At 43.5% G+C, this 21512-nt stretch overlaps 1 protein-coding gene across 1 annotated transcript in view; it reads left to right on the top strand.

Moving 5' to 3' along the window:
• The window catches only part of LOC134357162 (FYVE, RhoGEF and PH domain-containing protein 5-like), a 209189-nt gene that overhangs the window by 43890 nt on the left and 143787 nt on the right, over nucleotides 1-21512 (top strand). Inside the window, exon 5 of the mRNA XM_063068460.1 lies at nucleotides 5648-5678. Coding sequence (XP_062924530.1) covers nucleotides 5648-5678 — 31 coding nt within the window. The remainder of the gene's footprint in view (nucleotides 1-5647; nucleotides 5679-21512) is intronic.

Below are 21512 nucleotides of genomic sequence, written 5' to 3'. Positions count from 1 at the left end.
CCGAGGGAATATCCTGTCAGGACCCGGAGACTTATCCACTTTTATATTCCTTAAAAGCGCCAATACTTCCTCTTCTTTAATCATCATAGTTTCCATAACTTTCTTACCTGTTTCCCTTAACTTACACAATTCAATATCCTTCTCCTTAGTGAATACCGAAGAAAAGAAGTTGTTCAAAATCTCCCCCATCTCTTTTGGTTCCACACATAGCTGTCCACTCTGATTCTCTAAGGAACCAATTTTATCCCTCATTATCCTTTTGCTACTAAAATAACTGTAGAAACCTTTTGGATTTATTTTCACCTGACTTGCCAAAGCAGCCTTGTATCTTCTTTTAGCTTTTCTAATTTCTTTCTTAAGATTCTTTTTACATTCTTTATATTCCTTGAACACCTCATTTACTCCATGCTGCCTATATTTATTGTAGATATCTCTCTTTTTCCGAACCAAGTTTCCAATATCCCTTGAAAACCATGGATCTCTCAAACTTTTAACCTTTCCTTTCAACCTAACAGGAACATAAAGATTCTGTACCCTCAAAATTTCACCATAAATGACCTCCATTTCTCTATTATATCCTTCCCATAAAACAATTTGTCCCAATCCACTCCTTCTAAGTCCTTTCGCATCTCCTTAAAGTTAGCTTTTCTCCAATCAAAAATCTCAACCCTGGGTCCAGACCTATCCTTCTCCAAAATTATATTGAAACTAATGGCATTGTGATTACTGGACCCAAGGTGCTCTCCAGCACATACCTCCGTCACCTGACCTATCTCATTCCTTAACAGGAGATCCAACACTGCCCCTTCTCTAGTTGGTACCTCTATGTATTGCTGGAAAAAACTATCCTGCACACATTTTACAAACTCCAAACCATCCAGCCATTTTACAGTATGGGCTTCCCAGTCTACGTGTGGAAAATTAACATCTCCCACAATCACAACCTTGTGCTAACTACAAATATCTGCTCTCGCCTTACAAATTTGCTCCTCCAATTCTGGATCCCCATTTGGTGGTCTATAATACACCCCTATAAGTGTTACTACACCTTTCCCATTCCTGAATTCTACCCAAATAGCCTCCCTAGACGAGCCCGCTAATGTAATCTGCCAGAGCACCGCTGTAGTATTTTCTCTGACAAGCAATGCAACACCTCCTCCTCTTGTCCTTCTGATTCTATCACACCTGAAGCAACGAAATCCAGGAATATTTAGTTGCCAATCACACCCCTCCTGCAACCATGTTTCACTAATAGCTACAACATCGTACTTCCAGGTATCAATCCATGCTCTAAGCTCATCCACCTTTCTTAAAATGCTCCTAGCATTAAAATAAATGCACTTAAGAAATTTTCCACCTCTTACTCTCTATCACTAACGGTGCAAACAACTTTACTATCTCCTTTTTCTTCCTTCTCCCCTGCATTTGTTCGTACACTCTGGTTCCCCTCCCCCCTTGTATCTAGTTTAAATCCACTGGAGCCTCTCTAGCAAACCTACCTGCAAGAATATTTGTCCCCCTCCTGTTCAGATGTAAACCGTCCCACCGGAACAGGTCCCACCTTCCCTGGAAAACTGCCCAATTATCTATAAATCTGAAGCCCTCCCTCCTGCACTATGTCTTCAGCCACGTGTTGGTCTGCGCTATCTTACTATTTCTAAACCCGCCTGCACATGGCACTGGTAGCAATTCTGAAATTGCTATCCTGGAGGTCCTGTCCTTTAACTTGGAGCCTAACTCCCTGAACTCACCTTTCAGGACCTCCTCACTCTTCCTACCCACGTCATTGGTCCCTACATGGACCACGACATCTAGCTGCTTACCCTCCCTCTTGAGAATACTGAGAACTCGATCCGAGATATCGCGGACCTTGGCACCAGGGAGGCAACAGACCATCCGGGATTCTCGATCTCTTCCACAGAACCTCTTATCTGTCCCCTTGGAGGGAAAGAGTTTTTTTCAGATGTTTCTTTGATCAGTACATAGAAGTCCCAACTCGAGGGAGTGCAATACTAGATCTCCTATTAGGGAATGAGTTAGAGCAGGTAAGTGGGAGGACTTCAGAAGTATAATTTTGAGAATACTGTGTTTGTATATTCCATCCAGTCAGAATAAAAGGCAAGGATAACAGATTTAATGAACCTTGGGTTTTCAGAGATATTGAGGGCCTGTTTAAGAAAAAGAAGGAGGTGCATAGCAGGTATAGGCAGGCAGGAGCAAATGAGATACTTGAGGAGTATAAGAAATGTAAGAAAACACTTAAGAAGGAAATCAGGAAGCTAAAAGAAGACATCAAGTTGCTCTGGGAGTCAAGGTGAAAGAGAATCCTCAGGTCTTCTGCACATATATTAAGAGCAAAAGGATAGTGAGGGACAAAATTGGTCCGCTTGAAGATCAGAGAGTTAATTTATGTGTGGAGCCAAATGAGCTGGTGGAGACCTTAAACGGATTATTTGCAGCTATATTTACTCAGGAGATGGACACAGAGTTATAGATGCCAGGCAAAGCAGGAGCAAGGTCATCTGTACAGATTTCAGAGGAGGAGGTTTTTGCTGTCCTGAGGCAAATTAGTGTGGCTAAATCCCCAAGGCCTGAAAACGTGTTCCCTCATACCCTGTGGGAGGCTATTGCAGGAATTGCATTGTCCCTGGCAGAGATATTTAAAGCATCATTGTGACGGGTGAGATGCTGGATCCATTGGAGGATAGCAAATGTGGCTCTACTGTTTAAGAAAGACTCTAAGAGTAATCCAGGAAATTATAGGCCTCTGAACCTGACATCATAGAAACATAGAAAATCTATATTACGTTACAGGCCCTTCAACCCACAATGTTGTGCTGTCCATGTAACCTACTCTAGAACAGGGGTCCCCAACCTTTTTTGCACCGCAGACTGGTTTAATATTGACAATATTCTTGTGGACCGGCTGACAGGCGGGTGTTGAAGTAGGGTTAAACTCACCTCAACATGTCTTTTACAGTTAGAGTTGCCAACTTTCTCACTCCCAAATAAGGGACAAAAGTAGCAGTCAAAATGGAACTGTGTTTACCCCGAGTAAGACTACCATGACCATGAAGCCTTGCGTGGGCACCTGTGACATGCGCGTACGTGCTGATTTTTTTCCACAATCGGTTTTGACTTAATCTTCCCGACTACACTGTACATACATTATTTCTACTTTATATAGGCTGTGTATTTATCATATCACTCCTCTTTTACTGTATGTTAGTGTTATTTTAGGTTTTGTTATTTGGAATGATTTGGTAGGTTATTTTTTGGGTCTGGGAACGCTCAAAAATTTTTTCCCATATAAATTAATGGTAATTGCTTCTTCACTTTATGCCATGTCGGCATGAAGGGTTTCATAGGAACGCTCTACCTTAGTGGGGGAAATACGGGACAAGGGCGGTACTGTATAGGACAAACCAATTTAGCCCAATATATGGGATGTCCCAGCAATACGGGACAGTTGACAACCCTATATTCAAGTTCAACAGTGTGTGACAGGGAATGAGGAAAGGTTCAGCTGACTCATATCGCTTCCTCGCAGCCCGGTAGCACATGCTTTGCGGCCCGGTACCAGTCCACGGCCCGGTGGTAGGGAACCGCTGCTCTAGAATCTGGCTAGAAATTCCCTACTGCATAGCCCTCTATATTTTTCTAAGCTCCATGCACCTATCCAGGAGTCTCTTAAAAGACCCTATCTTATCCTCCTCACCACCATTCCAGCCCATTCCACGCACCCACCACTCTGCGTGAAAAACTTACCTCTGACATCCCCTTGTACCTACTCCCAAACACCTTAAAATTATGCCTCTCATGTTAGCCACTTCAGTCCTGGGAAGAAGTCTCTGACTATCTACACGATCAATGCCTCTCATCATCTTATACACCTTTATCAGGTCACCTCTCATCCTCCATTGCTCCAAGGAGAAAAGGCCAAGTTCACTCAACCTATTCTCATAAGGCACACTCACCAATCCAGGCAACATGTCACTATTTACACATGTAGTATAACTATATGTCTCCCATTACAGAAAGAATGTAGGTATGTGTCCTTAACTGCAGAGAAAGTGCAAGTACTATAGTTGTTGCTAACTACAGAGGCAGTACAGCTGCTCGTTCCTCACTACAAAGAGTGTAGGTACATGCTCCCAGGTACAGACTGTGTAGTTACTTTATCCTAATTACAGAGACAACATAAGTGCATGTTCAGAGAACACACAGAGAAGGCAAGTGCATGCCCTAACAACAGAGAGTTTATGTACATGCCAAGGTGTATGTTCATGTCCCTAACAATGCTGTAGTTACACACGCCTCACTACAGAGAGTGTACGTACATGCTCCAACAGCAGAGGTAATGCAGGTATGTACATGCAGAGGCACTGTTGGTACATAATGTTGACTACATAGTGTGTGGGTGCCCGTCCCTTTCTGCGGCAGTGTAGGTTCCTGTCCATATCTACAGAGACAACGTAGTTAGAAACATAGAAAACCTACAGCACAATACAGGCCCTTTGGTGCACGCTGCTGTGCTGAACATGTAGTTACTTTAGAAATTACCTAGGGTTACCCGTAACCCTCTATTTTTCTAAGCTCTATGTACCTAGCCAGGAGTCTCTTAAAAGACCCTATCGTATCCGCCTCCACCACCGTTGCCAGCAGCCCATTCCATGCACTCACCACTCTCTGAGTAAAAAACTTACCCCTGACATTTCCTCTGTACCTACTCCCCAGCACCTGTAGCGAGGTGACTAGAACTGAGCACAATACTCCAAGTGGGGTCTGACCAGGGTCCTATACAGCTTTAACATTACCTCTCGGCTCTTAAACTCAATCCCATGGTTGATGAAGGCCAATGCACTGTACGGTATGCCTTCTTAACCACACAGCCAACCTGTGCAGCAGCTTTGAGTGTCCTATGGACTCAGACCCTAAGATCCCTCTGATCCTCCACACTGCCAAGAGTCTTATCATTAATACTATATTCTGCCATCGCATTTGACCTGCCAAAATGAGCCACCTCACACTTATCTGCGTTGAACTCCATCTACCACTTTTCAGCCCAGTTTTTCAAACTATCGGTGTCCCGTTGTAACCTCTGATAGCCTTTCACACTATCCACAACACAGAGAACGTCTCTGTCATTAACTACAGAGAATGTATTACGTATCCCTCACTATAGTTGCATGTCCAACTCTACATAGACAGTTGCAGGAACATGTCCAAACTGTAGAGCGAAATTAGACACATGTCTCTGACTCAGACACTACAGGTACATGTCACTAATTAATGAGAGAGTGTAGGTCCCTAATTACAGAGGCAGCATTGGTACTTTTTCCTGATAAAGAGACAGTGTAGGTACAAGTCCCCAAAGTCAGAGTGTAGGTTCATACCCTGAACTACCCTAACTATGGACAGTGTACTGTACATACATGTCCAGAGATGGTGTAGGTACATTTCCCCAATGACAGGGAGTGAAGGTATACCTACTTATCTAGAGAGCGAGTGCGTATGTTGGCATCATGATCAGCACAGACATATTGGCCTGAAGGGCCTGTTGCTCTGCTATCCAGCTGTATATTTTATACTCTTCTCTACCCCTCCATATTTATTAAGTATCTCTCCATTTGTCTCCCTTACACAGGTTTGTGAGTCTTCTTCAGGACCTACACTTGGTGAGTAGCCGTGTTTACTTAACGTTCCTGGGGATGTCAGTGCAGGAAGTGAGTATGAATGTGCTGTGGACCTTCAAACTTCTGTGATGATGGTTTCTTCAGATGTTAGGATGAGAATGAACTGCAGGAAACAACTTCTGAGGAAGAATCTGTTGTGTATTTAAAATTTAAATAATATCTGAGTAATCTTGTATATGGTTTGATGAAGCATTCTTGTTCATTTAAATAATTAATTACAGGTTAAATGTAAAATACATGAATTGCATACATAATCTCATTACTACGTGATACGTGTGCACATCGCTTCAAGTAAACTTGAAGTATACACCCATATTTCCGGACTCCTGTGAGTTTCTTTGCATTAATTTAATATTTTGAAGTTGCAAAGCTTAAAGTTGGTGATGAGGTATTCTTAAAACGAACCCGACACGGTTGCCAACCTGTTAAATGCAGTGAGATGTTGGAAATAAAATAAAACACTGCGAGAGCATCAGTGTGTTTAAAATGTGGAGAGATGGTCGAGTTTAAAAAAAAGCAACCAATACACGTTCTTTGGAAGGGAAAACACGTCTGAGTTTTTTTTTAAGGCAATAAGTGGAAGAACTCCGGGTTCATAAACAATGAGCACCGGGTGATACTAATCCGGTTACGTTGGAAAGATTGAAGAGTTTGATTGCGCAACAGGCAACTAGTTGTGCAATCAAATTCTTCAATCTTTCCAACGTAACCGGATTGTATACTGAACTATTGGCAAAGTATTTTCAAGCAAATTAAATAACCAATGAGAAATAAGTGCCAATTTTGCTTAGTGCATTCGGGTTAAAGGCATTCGGTTTGCTTTGAAGTTTGACTGCTCCAATAAAATCTGCAGAAATGAGCTTGTCAAAGTAATGCGGGAACACTGAGAACCAAAGCCATTGTTGATTGCAGAATGCTTTAGGTTTCATAAATGAAATCAAAAAGAAGAGGTCCTATGGTCTAAAAGTAACTCCTGTGGGAATGATATTCATAACTGTAAAATACAACAACCAGCAAGCCACATTGAGCTTGTATGTGGTAAAAACAGAAGGTGTGTGAGGGTGTGACTGGCTGAACCAACTACAACTTGATTGGAGACCATCCACAATATGCATGCCAAATCCCCTGCAATGAAGTGATCTGAAAGCGAATTAAGAAAGATACTGGATGATGCCACAACTGTCTCCATGCCAAACACTATGAACTGTTGCCCAACAGAGGACAAACAAGTGTTCATGACAACCGCTGTGCCTTTGGTTGGAAAACATATTGGACAAGGAAAGACCAGGCTGCTCAGAAGAATTGTAAAAGTGACAATAGCTGTGATCTGACTACAACAGTTTTCGTAGGCAACATATCTAAGAAAGCTTCTGATACGTTAATCAGGCAGTTACCTGCAAAATGTGGCTTAGTTTTAAGCTGGAAGAGAGTTCAAGGAGCTTTAGGAAAATTGCAAGCATTCGACTTTTGTGAGTATAAAGAAAAAGAATCTACTCTGTGTGCATTAAGATTATTGCATAAACTTAATATTGCATATACATAAAATTTGGAGCAAGAAGGCTGCAAGTGATTGGCTAAGGATTTCTGGAGTGAAGGCATTTTTACTACTCGGGGTAAAGAGAAGCAAGACTGTACAGGAACGTGACATCAGCCAGTAGAGTGGGAAAAGTTTAAAAAGAAGACCACCATGTCCAGGGGGCAGTGGAGTGAGAAGGCAGCAGAGTGATAGGGCTTTGGCTTGATGGGCTTAGGCGGTAACGAAGCAAGGTAGGTTTACCTGTGTTAATTGCGGAAAGGAAGTATGTGTGTGAGGTTGGTGTTCAGTGCTCAGTGTAAGATGTGGGAGGTCTTAGAGTCTCCCAGCCCCCCGAATGGCCATATCTGCACCCGGTGTGTCGAGCTGCAGCTCCTAAGGGACCAGGTTAGGGAACTGGAGATGCAGCTCGATAACCTTCATCTGGTCAGGGAGGGCAAAGAGGTGATAGAAAGGAGTTATAGGCAGGTGCTCACGCTAGGGCCACGGGAGACAGACAAGTGGGTAACAGTCAGGAGAGGGAAGGGGAAGAGTCAGGTACTAGAGAGTACCCCTGTGGCTGTACTCCTTGACAATAAATATTCCTGTTTGAGTACTGTTGGTGGGGACAGCCTACAAGGGTAGGGAAAGGAAGAGGAAAGCAGTAGTGACAGGGGACTCTATAGTTAGGGGGTCAGACAGGTGATTCTGTGGATGCAGGAAAGAAACTCGGATGGCAGTTTGCCTCCCAGGTGCCAGGGACCAGGATGTTTCAGATGGCGTCCAAAATATTCTGCAGTGGGAGGGAGAACAGCCAGAGGTTGTGGTACCAATGACATAGGTAGGAAAAGGGAAGGGGTCCTGAAAAAAGACTACAGGGAGTTAGGAAGGAAGTTGAGAAGCAGGACTGCAAAGGTAGTAATCTCGGGATTACTGCCTGTGCCACATGACAGTGAGTATAGGAATAGAATGAGCTGGAGGATAAATGCATGGCTGAGGGATTGGAGCAGGGGGCAGGGATTCAGATTTCTGGATCATTGGGACCTCTTTTGGGGCAGGTGTGACCTGTACAAATAGGACGGGTTGTACTTGCATCCCAGGGGGACCAATATCCTGGCGGGGAGGTTTGCTAAGGCTACTGGGGAGAGTTTAAACTAGAATTGTTGGGCGGTGGGAACCGAACTGAAGAGACTGGGGAAGAGGCGGTTGGCTCACAAATTGAGAAAGCTTGGAGACAGTATGTGAGGGAGGACAGGCAGGTGATAGAGAAAGGACATGCTCAGACCGACAGTCTGACAGTTCTATTTTAACGAAAGGAGTATTGTGAACAAAGAGGATGAGCTTAGAGCGTGGATCAGTACTTGGAGCTATGATGTGGTGGCCATTACAGAGACTTGGACGGCTCAGGGACAGGAATGGTTACTTCAAGTGCCGGGTTTTAGATGTTTCAGAAAAGACAGGGAGGGAGGCAAAAGAGGTGGGGGGCTTGGCACTGTTGATCAGAGATAGTATCACGGCTGCAGAAAAGGTGGATGTCATGGAGAGGTTGTCTACGGAGTCTCTATGGGTGGAGGTTAGGAACAGGAAGGGGTCAATAACTTTACTGGGTGTTTTTTATAGGCCACTTAATAGTAACAGGGATAACGAGGAGCAGATAGGGAAACAGATCCTGGAAAGGTGTAATAATAACAGAGTTGTCATGATTGGAGATTTTAATCCCAAATGTCGATTAGCATCTCCCTAGAGCAAGGGATTTAGATGGGGTGGAGGTTGTTTGGTGCGTTCAGGAAGGTTTCTTGACACAATATGCAGATAAGCCCAAAAGAGGAGAGACTGTACTTGATTTGGTATTGGGAAATGAACCTGGTCAGGTGTCAGATCTCTCAGTGGGAAAGCACTTTGGAGATAGTGATTGTAATTCTATCTCCTTTACAATAATATTGGAGAGAGATAGGAACAGACAAGTTAGAAAAGTGTTTAATTGGAGTAAGGGGAATTATGAGGCTATCAGGCAGGAAATTGGAAGCTTAAATTGGGAACAGATGTTCTCAGGGAAAAGTACGGAAGAAATGTGGGAAATATTCAGGGGATATTTGTGTGGAGTTCTGCACAGGTATGTTCCAATGAGACAGGGAAGTTATGGTAGGGTACAGGAACCGTGGTGTACAAAGGCTGTAATAATTCTAGTCAAGTAGAAAAGAAAAGCTTACGAAAGGTTCAGAGAGCTAGGTAATGGTAGAGATCTAGAAGATTATAAGGCTAACAGGAAGTAGCTTTAAAAGAAAATTAGGAGAGCTAGAAGGGGCCATGAGAAGGCAGGCAGGATTAAGGAAAAACCCAGGACATTCTGCAAGTATGTGAAGACCAAGACAATAAGACATGAAAGAACAGGACCTATCAAGTGTGACAGTGGGAAAATATGTATGGAACCGGAGGAAATAGCAAGGTACTTAATGAATACTCTACTTCAGTATTCACTATGGAAAAGGATCTTGGTGATTGTAGTGATGACTTGCAGTGGACTGAAAAGCTTGAGCATATAGATATTAAGAAAGAGGATGTGCTGGAGCTTTTGGAAAGCATCAAATTGGATAAGTCGCCAGGACCAGGCTACTGTGGGAGGCGAGGGAGGAGATCGCTAAGTCTCTGGCGATGATCTTCGAATCATCAATGGGAGCAGGAGAAGTTCCGGAGGATTGAAGGGTTGCGGATGTTGTTCCCTTATTCAAGAAAGGGAGTAGAAATAGCCCAGGAAATTATAGACCAGTGAGTCTTACTTCAGTGGTTGGTAAGTTGATGGAGAAGATCCTGAGAGGCAGGATTTATGAACATTTGGAGAGGTATAGTATGATAAGGAATAGTCAGCATGGCTTTGTCAAGGGCAGGTCGTGCCTTACGGGCGTGATTGAATGCTTTGAGGATGTGACTAAACACATTGATGAAGACAGAACAGTAGATGTAGTGTATATGGATTTCAGCAAGGCATTTGACAAGGTACCTCATGCAAGGCTTATTGAGAAAGTAAGGGGGCATGGGATCCAAGGGGACATTGCTTTGTGGATCCAGAACTGGCTTGCCCACAGAAGGCAAAAAGTGGTTGTAGACGGGTCACATTCTGATGGAGGTCGGTGACCAGTGGTGTGCCTCAGGGATCTGTTCTGGGACCCTTACTCTTCATGATTTTTATAAATGACCTGGATGAGGAAGTGGAGGGATGGGTTAGTAAGTTCGCTAATGACACAAAGGTTGGAGGTGTAGATAGCGTGGAGGGCTGTCAGAGGTTACAGCAGGACATTGATAAGATGCAAAACTGGGCTGAGAAGTGGCAGATGGAGTTGAACCCAGATAAGTGTGAAGTGGTTCATTTTGGTAGGTCAAATATGATGGCAGAATATAGTATTAGTGGTAAGACTCTTGGCAGTGTGGAGGATCAGCGGGATCTTGGGGTCCGAGTCCATAGGTCACTCAAAGCAACTGCACAGGTTGACTCTATACTTAAGAAGGCATACGGTGTATTGGCCTTCATTAGTCGTGGAATTGAATTTAGGAGCTGAGAGGTAATGTTGCAGCTATATAGGACCCTGGTCAGACCCCACTTGGAGTACTGTACTCAGTTCTGGTCGCCTCACTACAGGAAGGATGTGGAAACCATAGAAAGGGTGCAGAGGAGATTTACAAGGATGTTGCCTGGATTGGGGAGCATGCCTTATGAAAACAGGTTGAATGAACTCGGCTGTTTCTCCTTGGAGCGATGGAGGATGAGAGGTGACTTGATAGAGGTGTATAAGATGATGAGAGGCATTGATCGTGTGGATAGTCAGAGGCTTTTTCCCAGGGCTGAAATGGTTGCCACAAGAGGACACAGGTTTAAGGTGCTGGGTTGTAGGTACAGAGGAGATGTCAGGGGGAAGTTTTTTACGCAGAGATTGGTGAGTGCGTGGAATGGGCTGCCAGCAACAGTGGTAGAGGCAGATACGATAGGGTCTTTTAAGAGACTTTTGGATAGGTACATGGAGCTTAGAAAAATAGAGGGCTATGGGTAAGCCTGGTAATTTCTAAGGTAGGGACATGTTCGGCACAACTTTGTGGGCCGAAAGGCCTGTATTGTGCTGTAGGTTTTCTGTGTTTTCTATGTTAACTGGGAGATGAAAAGCTGCTTGTAAAGTAGATGCACGGACTAAAGCCCAGCTGGATGAATGGAGGGCCAAAAAGAAAGGAGTGAATGGAGATATGGAAACAGAGTATTAGTCAGATGTTGTGGATGAGGAAGCCAAGAGGAGAGATCAGATGGTAAAAGGAGCAAATGAAGGATTAATAAGAGAATACTCCAGTGAGCTGAATGCACTTTTCCAAAATGAAAATGCACAAACTGGAAGAAGAAAAAGGAAGAAGATGTCTGGAGCTGTCAGAGCCACTTTCTGCAGTCCCAAAGTCAATTCCTGCAACCACTATGGAGGATGCCCCAGTACCTGAGATTGTTTCACAGCCACAGGTCTCACATGCTCAGCAGAGCCATCCCCCTTGTCAGAAAAGGCATCATCCCACTACAGTAAGAAATTCTTCACAGTGAATCTTTCAGCCTTGCTGTGGATCTCTGCATTCTATATTGAGGTGGAGTTTGGAGGAGTTTATGTATTTTATATTTCAATTATATCTGAGTAATCTTGAATATATGGTTGATTAAGCAATCGTTTTCGTTTAAATAAATAATTACGGGTGAAATGTAAAATGCATTAATTGCATACATCATCATGTGATATGTGCACACTTCGCTTAAAGTAAACTCAAAGTATACGGCTGTATTTCAGACTCCTGTGAGTTTCTTTGAATTTAATATTTAATATTTTGAAGTTACAAAACATAACAGAATCCATACCAAAGTACTTAACCAATTTCTCAGTTTCTGTTGAGACTATTTGACCCATGATCCTGATTTGTATGTCATGGGGTCATAGAGTAGAGATACATAGAGTGTAGAAACAGATCTTTTCAATCAACTGGTCCATGCTGACCAACATTCTCATCAAAGGTCATTCTCTTTGCTCACGTTTAACCCACATCCTTCTCAACCTTTCCTATTCATGTACAGTACTGTGCGTAAGTCTTAGGCACACAAGCAAGGGTAATTGTCAACGTGGAACAGAGAGTGAGTTTGTAAGGCTGGCGGGAGCAAAGGGTGTTGGGAATGGTGAGGTGGAGCACCGCAGGAAGAGTGTGGGGTGGGCGGGGAGAAGGATTGCCAGGGTGGGGTGGGGTTGGGTGGCACAGTTGCAGGCACACCCAGTGCTGAGACACCAGGTAAGGAAATTTGACTCAAAACATTTGGTTTATTGATCATTACAGAATGTCTCTCTGGAGTTTTCCACTTCCTCCCCTCTCCCTTCCCCTTTTTCCAACCATGATTCCCCTCTCCCTGCCCCCTTTCCACTCTCAGTTCACAATAGAGACCCATATCAGAATCAGGTTTCTCATCACTTACATATGTCATAAAATTTGTTTCTTTTGCAGTAGCAGTTTAGTGCAGTACATAAAATTACTACAGCATTGTGCAAATGTCTTTTGAAAGTTATTATTGTATCTACCTCACCAACTCCCTCTGGCAGCTTGTTCCATATATCAGCACTCTCTACATATAAAAGTTGCCGCTTTGACCTCTTTAAAATATTTCCCCTCTCATCTTAAACAATACACATGAGTTTTTGATTTCTTCTCCTTGGAAAGAGACTACATGCGTTCACCCTATCGATGCCACTCAGATCTTATATACCTCTTATATAGATCTTATATCCCACCACTAAGCACATCTTTCCCTCCCCCACCTCTGCTTTCCGCAGGGATCGCTCCCTACGTGACTCCCTTGTCCATTCGTCCCCCCCATCCCTCCCCACTGATCTCCCTCCTGGCACTTATCCTTGTAAGCGGAACAAGTGCTACACATGCCCTTACACTTCCTCCCTCACCGCCATTCAGGGCCCCAAACAGTCCTTCCAAGTGAGGCGACACTTCACCTGTGAGTCAGCTGGGGTGATATACTGTGTCCGGTGCTCCCGATGTGGACCTCTATACATTGGCGAGACCTGATGCAGACTGGGAGACTGCTTTGCTGAACACCTACGCTCTGTCCGCCAGAGAAAGCAGGATCTCCCAGTGGCCACATATTTTAATTCCACATCCCATTCCCATTCTGACATGTCTATCCACGGCCTCCTCTACTGTAAAGCCACACTCAGGTTGGAGGAACAACACCTTATATTCCGTCTGGGTAGCCTCCAACCTGATGGCATGAACATTGACTTCTCTAACTTCCGCTAATGCCCCACCTCCCCCTCGTACCCCATCCGTTATTTATTTTTACACACACATTCTTTCTCTCACTCTCCTTTTTCTCCCTCTGCCCCTCTGACTATACCCCTTGCCCATCCTCTAGGTTCCCCCCTCCTTGTCTTTCTCCCCGGGGCTCCTGTCCCATGATCCTCTCATATCCCTTTTGCCTATCACCTGTCCAGCTCTTGGCTCCATCCCTCCCCCTCCTGTCTTCTCCTATCATTTTGGATCTCCCCCTCCCCCTCCCACTTTCATATCTCTTACTAACTCTTCCTTCCAGTTAGTCCTGACGAAGAGTCTCGGCCTGAAACGTCGACTGTACCTCTTCCTATAGATGCTGCCTGGCCTGCTGCATTCACCAGCAACTTTGATGTGTGTTGCTTGAATTTCCAGCATCTGCAGAATTCCTGTTGTTTATATACCTCGATAAGGTCAGTCTTCAGTCTCCTCTGATCCAAGGGGAAAGAAAGAACTGGCCTGCTCAGCCTCTCCTTATAATTCAAGTACTATTTTAAAGAGGTAACTGCAAGGGTAGGTGAGGGTAGGGCTGTTATATGACCATTTGGATTGCAGCAAGGCCTTTGAAAAGGTCCTTTATGGTAAGTTGGTCTTGAGGTTTAGGTCCCGTAGAATTCAGGAAACTTAGTTACCTAGATTCAAAATTTGCTTTGAAAATTTTGGTTGGAAGCAGAGGATGGTGGTTGAAGGTTGTTTTGCAGAACATAGGCCACTGAGGGGTAGTGTGCTGCAGGGGCTGGTGTTAACACTATTATTTGTTACTTACATAAATTATTCAGATGTGAATGTTCAAGACTTGATCAGCAAGTTTGCAGATGACTTTAGGGAGGTGGTTGTTGATTTAGGAAGTTATTGTAGATTACAGAGGGACCTTCATTAATTAAGGAAGTACATGAGGAGTGGCAAATGAATTTCAATACAGTTAAATGTGAGGTGATGCATTTTGGAACTGGTGTGGGAGTTGTATTATGAATAGTAGAGTACTCGGAAACAGTGGAAACTAGGAGCACAAGTGCATAGTTCATTGAGAATGGCATCACAGGTAGACAGGCTGGTGAAAAGCTGCAGTTCAAAGTTAAATTTATTATTGAAGTATTTATATGTCACCATATACATTTCCATTTTCTTGTGGGCATACACATTTAAATCCAAGAAACTAATAAAATCAAAAGACCACATTCAGCAGGATGGACAAACAACCAACATACAAAAGACAACAATCTGTGCAAATACAAAGAAAAAATAACAACAATGGTCTCTGGCCATTACAGAGACTTGGATGGCTCAGGGGCAGGAATGGCTGCTGAATGTGCCAGGCTTTAGACATTTCAAAAAGGACAGGGAGAGAGAGCAAAAGAGGTGGCATTGCTAAACGGGGATAGTGTCATGGCTGCAGAAAAGGAGGAAGTAATGGAGGGATTGGCTACTGAGTCAGAGTCGGTGGAAGTCAGAAACAGGAAGGGGCAGAAACTGTACTGGGTGTTTCTTATGATAGTAACAGGAATATTGAGGAGCAGATAGGGAGACAGATAGGATGCAGAAATGGGCTGAGAAGTGGCAGATAGAGTTCCAGACAGATAAGTGTGAAGTGGTTCATTTTGGAAAGTCAAATTTGAAGGTAGAATATAATATTAATGGTAAGATTCTTGGCAGTGTGGATGATCAGTGAGATCTTGGGTCCGTGCCCACAGGACACTCAAAGCTGCTGTGCAGGTTGTCAGTGTGGTTAAGAAGGCATATGTTGTGTTGGCATTCATCAACCATGGGATTGAGTTCAAGAGCCATGAGATAATGTTACAGCTACATAAGACCTTGGTCAGACCCCACTTGTAGTACTGTGTTCGGTTCTGGTCTCCTCATTGCAGGAAGGATGTGGATACAATTGAGAGATTGCAGAGGAGATTTACAAGAATGTTTCCTGGATTGGAGAGCATGCCTTATGAGAATAGGTTGAGTGAACTTTGCCTTTTCCCTTTGGAGTGACAGAGGATGACAGGTGACCTGATAAAGGTGTATAAGATGATGAGAGGCATTGATTATGTGGATAACCAGAGGCTTTTTTCCAGGGCTGAAATGGCTAATATGAGAGATAATAGTTTTAAAGTGCTTGGAAGTAGGTACAGAGGTTATGTCAGGGGTAAGTTTTTCACACAGAGAGTGATGGGTCTGTGGAATGTGACAGTGGTTGTGGCAGATTCCACACACCCATCACAATAGGGTTTTTTAAGAGTCTCTTAGATAGGTCCTTGAAAGTGAGGTCATAGGATGTGGGAACGTTTCCATGATGGGGTGAGTGAAATTATGCGCTCTGGTTCAAGAGGCTGATGATTGAGGAGTAATTACAATTCCTGAACCTGGTGGTATGGGCCCTGAGGTTCCTGTACCATCCTCCTGATGGCTGCAGTGAGAAGAGAGCATGATCTGGATGGTGGGGGCTTTGATGATGGATACTGCTTTCCTGTGACAGCGCTCCTTGTAGATGTGTTCAATGGTAGGTAGGGCTTTACCTGTGATGGACTGGCCGTATCCACTATTTCTGTTCAGGGGCATTGGTGTTTCCATACCAGGCTGTGATGCAACTAGTCAATATACTCTTCACCACACATCAAAAGCATTTCAGGATTCCTCTGAATAATGTCAGATACATTCCTCTGACATTAAATTGGACCTTTGAACCTTGGAATATCTATAGAGTTTAGCAAACATTAGTCATCCAAATCTTCACAAACTTCTAAGGAAGTAGAGGCCTGCGGTGCTTTCTTCATAATGGCATTTACCCATTCGACTAAGGACAGATCCTCTGAAATGATAACACTGAGGAATTTAAAGTTGATAACCTTCTCCACCTCTGATCCCCCAATAAGGACTGTCTCATGGACCTCCATTTTCTTCCTCCTGAAGTCAATGATCAGCTACTTGGTCTTGCTGACATTGAGTGAGAGGTTGTTGTTGTGGCTCCACTCAGCCAGATTTTCAATCTCCCTCCTCTACGCTGATTCATCATCGCCTTTGATTTGGCCAGCAACAGTGGTGTCATCAGCAAACTTAAATGTGACATTGAATCAGTGCTTAGCCTCACTGTCGTAAGTGTAAAGCCAGTAGAGCAGAAGGCTTAGCACACAGCCTTGTGGTACACTGTGCTGATGAAGATTGTGGAAGAGGTATTGAGGCCAAAGTCTTGAAGTTTATTGATTAGTTTTGTGTGGATAATTGTATTGAATGTTGAGCTGTTGTTAATGAAAAGCATCCTTTTCTGATCAGATATTTCAGGGTTGAGTGAAGAGCTAATGAAATAGCATCTGCTGTGGACATTGTGAGAATAGGAAAACTGGAGTGGATCCAAGTTGCTTTTCAGTCAGGAGTTGATATGTTTCATCACCAACCCCTCAAAGTACTTCATCATTGTGGATGTAAGTTCTACTGGACAATTGTCAATGAGGCAAATTGTTCTTGGGCACCAGTATAATTGAAGCCTGCTTGAAGCAGGTGGGTACCTCAGACTGCCAAAGTGAGAGGTAAAAGATATTGGCAAACGTTCTAGCTAGTTGATCAGCACAGGTCTTTGGTACATGGACAAGTACCCCATCTGGGCCGGATGCTTTCTGTGAGTTCACCTCCTGGACAATGGTTTCATGTCAGCCTCAGAAACTGAAATCACAGGGACATCAGGGCCTGTGGGAATTTGTGCAGGTTCCTCTGTGTTTTGGTGGTCGTGGTAAAGATAGATGGCATTGAGCTCATCTGGGAGCGAAGGCTTGTTGTCACCTATGTCACTTGGTTTCACTTTGTGAAACCCTATTATTCAAACCCTGTCACAGCTGTTGAGCATCCTTCAGTGATTCACATTTGGTCCAGACTTGCCACTTTGCATGTGAGATGGCTTTCCAGAGATTATACCTGGACCCCTTGCATTTTACTTGGTCACCAGACTTGAATCCCATTGATTTGGCCTTCACAGATTGTGGATCCCATAGATCATCCAGGGTTTCTGATTGGGGAAGACACTCTCTTTATGACTGTTTCTATAAAGTCCGTTACAACCATGGTGTATCTGTTCAGATCTTGTGATGAGTCCTTAAACACGGCCCAGTGCATCGATTCGAATCCCTTAGCCACTTCTCTGCCTCCCCAACCATCGTTTTGTTGTCCTTATCGCTAGAGCCTTGCTGTTTAGCTTCTGCCTGAATGCAGGTAAAAGGAGGACAGCCAAGTGATCAGCTTTCCCAAAATGTGGTCTAGCAATGGAACAGTCGGCATTCTTAATCATAGTCGCAGTGGTCGAATGTATTGGGACCCTCGTGCTGCAGGTTATATGTTGATGATAAAGGCAGTGATTTCTTCAAACAAGCCTGATTGAAGTCCCTGACAATGGATTGAATGGCATCAGGGTAGGTTGCCTCTTGTTCGCTGATGGCAGCATTCAATACTTTGAGAGTCTGTTTAACAACTGCCTTTGATAATATATAAACTGTGGTCAGGATCAGGGAGAAAAACTCTCTTGGTAAGTAGAATGGTCGGCACTTAATCGTTAGATGTTCCTTGTCAAGGGAACAAGGGTGTGACAAGACCACGGTGTCCAAACACTGTAGAGTTCATCATGAAACGCAGACCTCCCCAACTTCCTGCATTCTTCAAAACAGCTGTCCGGTCCATCTTGCGTATTGAGAAGCCCTTGGAACTTATCGACGTATCAGGTGTGTCTAGAGTGAAACATGTCTCCATGCACCTCCAAACACAGCAATTTCACATTTCTCTCCGATACAGCAATCTTCCCCAGGGGTCTTCAATCTTGTTCTCCAGCGACTACATTTACTAGCAAGATGTTGAGTAGTGGAAGTTTCGTTCTCCTGCATTTCAGTCTAGCTTGGAATCCTCCCCTCCTCCAATTCTCACAGCCATAGCAATGTACCTTCATCTGTTTAAAGTTACCGTACCTGCATACTTGAGAGTTAAGTCTACTGAGTCCTTCAGAAGATTGTGAAATTACTAGTTAATTAAGACAGTTCAAAAGTGAGTTACTTAAAGGGAAATTACAGGCTGCCGATTTCAGTGAGAGTAGTTCAGAAGAATATTTAGAAGTTTTGCAGCTGCCTGCATAGGTTGCTATGGTTCATCAGTGCCACCTTGCCACACTGACTTTCATCAGAAAGAGCATTGATATGGGAATAGAGACATTCTGTTGCAATTGTATGAGTTGTTAGTGAAGCAACATGTCCAGCACTGCATATAGTTTAGTTATTCTATTATTGGAATAGGAGTTCAGAGAAAATTTAAGAGGATGTTGCCAGGTTGAGAGGGTCTGAGTCATTGGGAGAGGTTGATTAGACTGGGTCTTTATTCTTTCAAATGTGGGGAAATTGAGGACTTTTAAAATTATGAGAGTCCAAAACTAGAGGTGAGGGGAGAGACTTAAAGGGGCAGTATTTGCATATAGAAGGTAGTGACTCTATGGAATGAACCGCTAGAGGAAGCAGTTGAGGCAGGTACAATAGTATCATTTAAAAAGCACCTGGATAGCTACATCCAAGTGTACCTTAGAGGGTTTAGAGGAAACAGGTGAGCTTCTGTGTGACTGCTTTCAGTTGGCAGTCTATTTCAAAGCTTCATCTACCAGCCAGTATGTTGCCCCCTTCATTGACTTTATCTGCAAGTGTGTAACAGACATTCTGAGTTCCCAAACCTGAAAGCATAGATGGACTGGGAGACCCACTCCCTTCTGTAGTCTAGGAGTGCAGCATTCATATCACGTGACACTGATCTTCTAGGAATAGGATCTCCATAAAGCTGTAAGAGATGACGATCCAAAATCAAGTTCCAGACCAGCTACTAGTTGTAGCAGGGCTTACATGCTGTAATGGGCTACAGAATAAAATTAGGTAGTATCACAGCCAACAGCACGTCCTTTCTTGTTGAGCTTAATTTGACAGAAAGTGACTGTTATGTCACCAACTACCCTGACAGCCTCCAATGCACCTGAAGCCCCAGTCACCATTGTAGACTCAAGATCTGTCTTTTGGGGAGTGAACCCATGGAAAGCATCTGGCCTGGAAGTTGGTGCTAATCAGTTGGTGGGAGTACTTACAGCCATTTTTAACTACTCTCTGCTTCAATCTGAGATTCCCAACTACTTTAAGAAGGCAACTGTCATCTTGATACCTAGAAAAGCAAGGTAACCTGCTTTTACAACTACTGACTAATGGCTTTGGCATGTATCATAATGAAATGTTTCAAGAGGCTGGTCATTTCATGGATTAACTGCAGTGTCCCAGACAACCGTGGCCCACTTCATTTGCCTGCTGCTGATACAGTTCTATGAAACAGTACACTGGAGCATCTGTAAAGATGGTAATCACATCTACATTAGACTATTGTTTATAACTACAGCTTTGCCTTCAATACAAGCGAACTCATCTCCAAACTTTGAGACCTGGAAATCAACACCTTCTTTTGAAAATGGATCTTCAACTTCCTGACCCAAAGACCACAGTCAGTAAAGAAAGGCAACAACACCTCCAAAATGATCATTTTGAACACTGATGCTGCACAAGGTTGTGTACTCAGCCTCCGACTCTACTCCCTGTACACTCATGCTGTAACTCCATATACAAGTTTGCAGATGATACCACCTTAGTGAGCCACATCTCTAAAAACAATGAGTCAGAGTACAGGAAGTAACATGGGTGGTTAGCACAACACGATTACGTCTCAGAGTATCTTGAGTTCAGAGTTGATTTCCGACATCATCTGTAAGGAGTCTGTATGTCGTCCCCTTGGAATATGTGGGTTTTCCCTGAGTTGTCCAGTTTCCTCCAACCATCCAAAGACATACCATTTGGTAGGTTAATCGGTCATAGTAAATTGTCCCATGACTAGGTTAGGGTTAAATTGGGGATTGCTGGGTGGTGTGGCTGGAAGGACCTGTTCTGCGCTGTATCTCTATGAAATAAAAATAAAAACAAAGACAACCTTTTTTTCAGTGTCAGCAAAACAAAAGAGCTGCTGAATTTCTTCAGAAAGGGAGGCAGTGCACATGCTCCAGTCTTCATCAACGGTGCTGAGACTGAAAATGTTGAGAGCTTCAAGTTCTTAGGAGTGAACATCACCTATAGCTTGTGCTAGTTTAACCATATACTGTAGACATGATGGCCAAGAAAATGCCTCTACTTCCTCAGGAGGCTAAAGAAATCCAGTATATTCCTGTTGACCCTTATAAATTTTTATCAATGCACCATAGAAAGCATCCTATCTGAATACATCGTGGCTTGATTTGGGACTGCTCTTCCCATGACCACAAGAAACTGCAGAGAGTTATGAACATAGCTCAGCACATCACGGTAACCGGCCTCCTTTCTATGCTTTTTGCTATCTCAATAAAGCAGCCATCATAATCAAAGACCCCACCCACCCCAGATAATCTATCCCATTGGGCAGAAGATACAAAAGCATGCTGCCCCAGGTTCAAGGACAACTTCTATGCCACTGTTATAATAGAATGGTTTCCTAATGTAATAACTTGAGCTCTTGACCTCATAATCTACCTCATCTCAGCCAGAAATGTCAACTTTTTATTTCACTCCATAGATACTGTCTGACCTGCTGAGTTCCTCCAGCATTTTTGTGAGTTATTCTTGACCTCACAATCTACTTTGTTATGATGTTGCATCTGTTGTCTAACTGTAATGCACCTTCCTTTTTGCTGATATTGGAAGTGGTTTATTATTGTCACTTCTAACAAGATACAGTGAAAAGCTTACTGCATACAGTTCATGCATATCAAATCACAGCATAGTGTATTGAGCTAGAACATGGTAAGACAACAAAAGAATGCAGAAGTAAAGTGTAACAGCTACAAAATTTATCCTGCACTTTACTCTGCATTCGGTTTTACACTGTACTATTTCCATGCTGGAGGTAATGATTTGATTGGTGTGAATAGTAGTGCAAGGTAAGCTTTTCACTGT

This window comes from Mobula hypostoma, chromosome 15 (assembly GCF_963921235.1).
Source record: "Mobula hypostoma chromosome 15, sMobHyp1.1, whole genome shotgun sequence".
Taxonomy (NCBI): domain Eukaryota; kingdom Metazoa; phylum Chordata; class Chondrichthyes; order Myliobatiformes; family Myliobatidae; genus Mobula; species Mobula hypostoma.
This window is presented reverse-complemented; position numbering and strand designations above follow the sequence as displayed.